Genomic DNA, 6,019 nt, shown 5'->3' on the forward strand with positions numbered 1-6,019 from the left:
GTAAAGATTATATATATCATTTTGCATGCTTCCTCGCGCTCATGAAGTATCTAACTTACAAGATTGCCTAGTTTACTAATACGCAGTGCCATGTCGCGTTGAGGTGTTTGCGTGTTGGCTTTGCTCATTCGGGTGACTTGGTTGTCGACTCGTATGGGTCAGGTGCAATCTCGGGGTCGGTGTTGTGTTGGTTGTTGTATCAGATTTTTGGACGTTTCACTTATAAACTGTTCAAGCTGTTTTCGATTTAATAAATGAAAAAGTCATTGGCTGGATTCAAAAACAAAAAATGGAAAGAGAAGAGATGGGGTTCAGCCGTTCAGGGCGCATCATGCATGGCACGCCTTGATGGATCAAGCTTCAAGTGCTCTGACGGTAGAGGTGCACCGGCAGGCGTGGTTCTGCGTGCAGCACCAATGGATTTGCCAAGCAGAGGTCTTGCTTGGACTCCATGAGATGGATGGCCGATACTCCAGCTGGTTTGGCCCATGTAAAGCCCTGTAGGAGCCTGCCTAAGAGCATGACGCTCATAGCTGTTCCTAGCGATGCTGCAATGCAACCACGGCGGCCGGTGCTGAAGGAGATGAACCTCAAGTCGTTCTCGATGAGCGCCACTTCGACGCCGTCTCCCATGTGGCGCTCCGGCTTGAAGCTGAGCGGGTCGTCCCAGACGGTCGGGTTTCGGCCCAGGCCGGTCCTGCTGAGGAGGAGGTGGCTTCCCTTGGGCACGCGGTAGCCGGCGACGATGGTGTCGGTGATGGCGACGTGCGGCACGTTGAAGGGAGCGATGGGATGCAGTCGAAACGCCTCGCGAATGCACGCCTTGAGGTAGTTAAGCTCGTGGATGTCGGACTCCTGCACCAGCCGCTCCCGACCGACCACCCGGTCCATCTCCTCCACCGCCTTGGCCAACAACTCCGGGTTGTTCACCATCTCTGCCAGTACCCACTCCACGGCGTTGGATGGATTGTCTATCGCTGCTAATACCATGTCCTGCATGCATTTATGACGGCTATTATCAGCTTCCATATATGTACATGCAAATCTGTATCAATATATAATTAATTAACCGCGAATGATTGCTTACCTTGCACATTGCTTTGACCTCCTCGACGGTAAGCAACGGGTTGCCATCCCCATCTTTGAGCGTGATGAGAACGTCGACGAAATCTTCCACCTCGTCCAGCCTCAGCTCGCCGCCCTTCCACTGCCTCCAACGCTCGTCAATGACCATGTCGTGTAGCCTATTCATCCTCGTGTTGGACTCCTTAACCACCTTCTCGTGGCCGTCGAGGTCAAGACCAAGCAGCCACGGGAGGTAGTCGCTGACACAGAAGGAGAAGAGGATCCCCACGGCGGTGAAGGAAGCGTCCATGTGCTCCACCTCCAGCGGCCCCGGTCCGCCGTCGGGCTGAGGTTCCCCGAAGTATCGCCTGCCGAAGACAAGCCGACGGATGACGTTGCAGCAGTAATGACGTGTGACGTGCCTAACATCAACATTGTTGGCGTCCGACGACCCCCTGGAGCTAGTGCCGGTGGCGAGGTTGTAGACATAGCTTGTGAAGTTGTCGGCCTCGTCGGCGCGCTTGTCGTGGAGCCACTTGTGGCGGGATGGGCAAACGATCTCGGAGGTGAACACCCGCCGCATCTTCTTCCACTGGTCCCCGAACGGCGAGAGCACCGCGTTCTTGTACCCGCAGCTGGCGGTTTCAGAGGCGAAGGTGAGCGGCCGAGACAAGAAGTTCGCGTCCTGCTTCTTGAGCACCTCCCTCGCTATCTTGGGGCAGGTGATGGGGATGACGTTGACACCGCCGAGGCGGAAGCAGGCGATGTCGGTGCCCATCTCCTTCATCAAAAGATGGATCCAACGGAACGCTGGCTTGTTGAGCATCATCTCAGGAAGGTTACCAACCACCGGCCACGGTAACGGCCCCGGTGGAAGCGGAACGGTTGCCGATGATGGGCCACTGCAGATCTTTCTCTTGGGCCCTAACGACCTGTGGACAATGTATACAAGCATTATTACGGCGAGCAGCAAGGACACAGCGGAGCAAGTTCCTAGCATTGTAACTTCAGTCTAGTTGGCCGGCCCGATCGATCTCAGCAGACAAGCTGTTCTCGCTCGAGGTCTCTATCTATGGATTTCGAGAGTGCTGAGGATGCGCCTTATGAATTTGGATGTGGATGACTATATGGACCATGCACCTTGTACAGATAAGAACAAAATAATGGTCCTTAAAGCTCCATGATAAACGTTGAAAATGGAGGCGAATCAAATGGTACTCCATGATAAACGTTGAAAATGGACTGTTAGTTAATGCTATTGATTAGCCTCTTCATTTTCACCTTATTCATTAATTAATTATAAAATGGAGTAAATCGGCGCCTTATTTTTTTCCCTGAATCCAAGATTGATTGCATGCTTCCTTTGCAAAAACTGCTCTAAATAACTACTCTCGAAATGGAATACTTCACGTCCAGATAGATCGCTAACGTCTCATGCCTTTCTTCCTCGTAGTTGCTTCTTCCCTGAAAGAAGGGAAACAGATGCATTAGGCTGCACATAGTGGAGAGTAACTTAGTCTAGTAACATATGTCATGTTACTAGTCTAAGTTACTATCTCTATAGTGAGTAGTAATTTAGATGTGGTTCCATGCAATGTGTTATTAATTATTTTGCAGACTCATATTGCTTTGGGATGTGTGATGTTATGATAACATAGCTAGTTACCACCTCTATCTCTTTCTTCTTTTATTGTCATGCCATGTTACCAAAATGTCTTGAGATGTGTGATGTTACCACCCATGTTACCCTCACTATGAGCAGTCTTAGACTCATCTCCTTGAAAAGTTTGTGCCCAAATCAGCGGCAGTCGAAGCTACAGCTACTTCTGCCGAAAATACGGGCAAAACGATTTGAAGGCAGAAAAGAAAATGTTGCATTTAGTAGTTTCCAATAGTAATTGTTGGTACTGTTTTTAGAGGCACTTTTTAAACTGCATCTGCCTCAAATTATAAATACGGGCATTACCTAAACAATGCCTGCAAATTAAAATAAAGTCAGTCTTAGATAATGCATGCAAATGCAAATAAATAAAGTACTTATAAGTGCCTAAAAATTGAAGTGAGGCACTCCTCAAATACAAAATCCTAGCAACTGTAACAATTTTGCATTTATCCAAAACTTATTAACAATTCCAGCAATCACAAATCCCAGCAATGATAAGTTTGCTTATAGAAGTTCTTGCTTACGGACTCCCGAAGGGGAACATGCATAAAAAGCAAAAAAAAAAACTTACGCCCTACACGAACACCCAAGATCTATTCTACGTTGATGTTGTAACGGGTATTCTATCGATGTTACTCACCGAGTAATGCGAAAGAGCTCGATGACGGTGATAATCCAGGAGATCGCTGAAGTTGGGCTAATTAGTCCTAACCACGAGGATATCTCTCCTCCTCGCACCAGGAATAGAACATATATTTCCTCCAGCATAAGCCACGCGTACGGTGATGGGATTCATCGCAAGGAAAACAAAAACAATTCCTACAGTTTGCAACACACCAAGATCGAATCTAGGAGATACTTGTAACGGTTTCAGAAGGACTCACCCTCGAAGACCGGTAGCGGGATAATGTTCCCGCAAACAAACATGGTTGGTGTAGAATGTACATGCCCGACCTCAAGGTCGCCAAGATCAGCGCCACAAATGGGCAACGTCTCCGTGATCGATGACACGTACAACTTGAAAACGACCTCCGTTCCTTGCTCCAGTTGGGCAGCGGAAGTCGTGGATCCTCGGGAACTCCATCAGCACTACGACATGGTGGTGGTGGTGGAGACTGCTGAGCGCGGAGTTGATGAAGGAGAATTTATGCGCAACGTTGAGTGGAACCCCAAGAGGAAGGTATGATGAGCACAACAGGAAGTTTTCCCTCGGTAAAAAACCAAGGTTTATCGACCAGTAGGAGAAAAACGTTATGTCCCGAGGTGTTGCGAACCAACTCGTGGCAGGGCGCACTGCCGGCGTCAGCAGCAACGTGGAGACCTGCACACAAACAACCAAGTACTTTATCCCCAACTTTCAGCGAGGTTGAAAAGCTCACTGGTTTTGCTGAAAACAAAGGATTAAACGAATCGTGTGGAAGAAGAATTGTTTGTAGAGAACAGAACAGGAAAATGTTGTATAAGATTTCAATTAAAATAAGAAGGACCGGGGTCCACAGTTCACTAGAGGCGCCTCCCCAAAAAAAAATATGCTGGGTAAACAAATTACAGATGAGCAATTGACAAACAGAGATTCTACGCTAATGGTTGGTGCAGAATACATGCTATGAAAGTATGCGGGCATTACAACAATATACATAGACCGTAATCCAACTGCATCTATGACTAATAATCCACCTTCAGGACTGCATCCGCGACACCCTCCAGTATTAAGTTGCAATCAACGGACTATCGCTTTAAGCAATGTGTGTAAAGTAAACGATGAAACTACCCTTGAATAGAACACCGTTGTTTTCTCCCTAGTAGCAACAACACATTTACAAGCATAGAGAACAAGGTGACTTCCCATGGTTAAACAGCCATGAACCCACTATCGAGCATGAGAGGATGACATGCGGGACCCATGAGGCAGCACCATCCTCAATGTTTCCAAGGCGGCATGGGATCCAAAAAAAAGGCAAATAGCCAGAATTAGGGGTCAAAAATAAATCAAAGAAAGTAAAGGTTTATTGTTCACAGAGGCTGACATGTGGGACCCATGAGCCAGCAGAGTCCTCAACGTTTCAAAGGCGGCAGGGGATCAAAAAAAAGGAAGTAGCCACAAATTAGGGGTCAAAAATAACTCCCAGAAAGGAAACTTTTTTTTGTAAATAGAGGACGACATGCGGGTCCCATTTTGCAGCAGCGGTCTCAGCATTTCAAAGGTGGCACGGGATCGAAAGAAAAAGGCAAGTGACCAAATATCAGGAGTCAAAAATAACTCCAAGAAAATAAACTTAACTGTACATAGAGGATGACATACGGGTCCCATTTTGCAGCAGCGGCCTCAACGTTTCCAAGGTGGCACGGGATCAAAAGAAAAAGAAGTAGCCAGAAATTTGGGGTAAAAATAATAAATCCAAGAAAGGAAACTTTTATTCTACATAGAGGATGACTTGCGGGACCCATGAGCCAGCAGCTTCCTCAACGTTTCAGATGCAGCATGAGATCGAAAGAAAAAGGCAAGTGACTAAATATCAGGTGCCAAAAATAATCCAAAAAAACTTTTATTGTACATAGAGGATGATATGCGGGTCCATTTTGCAGCAGCGGTCTCAATGTTTCAAAGTTGACATGAGATCGAAAGAAAAAGGCAAGTGACATGTGGGTCCCATTTTGCAATAGCGGTCTCATATTTTCCAAGGCGGCACAGGACCAAAAGACAAAGGAAGTAGCCAGAAATCAGGGGGTCAAAAAATCCAAAAAAAGAAAGATTTCAATTGGGCTGCATCTGGATATCTGGGCCTTCGAACTATCCTGTTGGAAGCCTTTTGACTCGTACAATTTCAGCCCACTCCAAAACAGGAAAGTTCTATGCTTGGCAAAAACAAAAAAACAAGGAGATTCAACATATAAGTTTGTTTATGTAAAAAAAAGATTTAATTTATCCCTTTGCAATAGCTCAGAGCGAAATACACTGTTTATTGTCTGCAAAATAATCAAGATATCACATGTTTCTTGTACGGGGAGGCTGACATCGGGGACCCATGAACCAGCAGCATCGTCAACGTTTTAAAGGCGGCTGGGGATCGAAAGAAAAAATAAACCAAAAATTAGTTGGTAAAAAATCCAAGAAAATAAACATTTATCGTTCTGAGAGGATGACATGCGGGACCCATGGGGCAACATCATCCTCAACGTTTCCAAGGCAGCATAGGATTAAAAAAAGGCAAAATAGCCAGAAATTAGAGGTCAAAATAACTCCAAGAAAGGAAAGGTTTATTGTTCGTAGAGGCTGACATGTGGGACCCA

At 46.4% G+C, this 6,019-nt stretch overlaps 1 protein-coding gene across 1 annotated transcript; it reads right to left on the bottom strand.

Moving 5' to 3' along the window:
* Nucleotides 1–276: 276 nt before the first annotated feature.
* Nucleotides 277–2,091, bottom strand: LOC124681626 (tyrosine N-monooxygenase-like). The gene is made up of 2 exons (XM_047216500.1): nt 1,088–2,091; nt 277–993 (listed from the first exon to the last, which is right to left on the bottom strand). The coding sequence occupies exons 1-2, from the start codon at nt 2,063–2,065 to the stop codon at nt 361–363; spliced, it is 1,611 nt and encodes a 536-aa protein (XP_047072456.1). The 5' UTR covers nt 2,066–2,091; the 3' UTR covers nt 277–360.
* Between the last annotated feature and the right edge of the window lie 3,928 nt (nt 2,092–6,019).

This window comes from Lolium rigidum, unplaced genomic scaffold, assembly GCF_022539505.1.
Source record: "Lolium rigidum isolate FL_2022 unplaced genomic scaffold, APGP_CSIRO_Lrig_0.1 contig_49565_1, whole genome shotgun sequence".
NCBI lineage: Eukaryota > Viridiplantae > Streptophyta > Magnoliopsida > Poales > Poaceae > Lolium > Lolium rigidum.

Excerpts from the sequence above, each read along its gene's own strand:
- LOC124681626 (XM_047216500.1), bottom strand. The coding sequence starts at position 2,065 with ATGCTAGGAACTTGCTCCGCTGTGTCCTTGCTGCTCGCCGTAATAATG. Across the intron at positions 994-1,087 it reads AGGTCAAAGCAATGTGCAAG|GACATGGTATTAGCAGCGAT; the intron begins GTAAGCAATCAT and ends AAATGCATGCAG.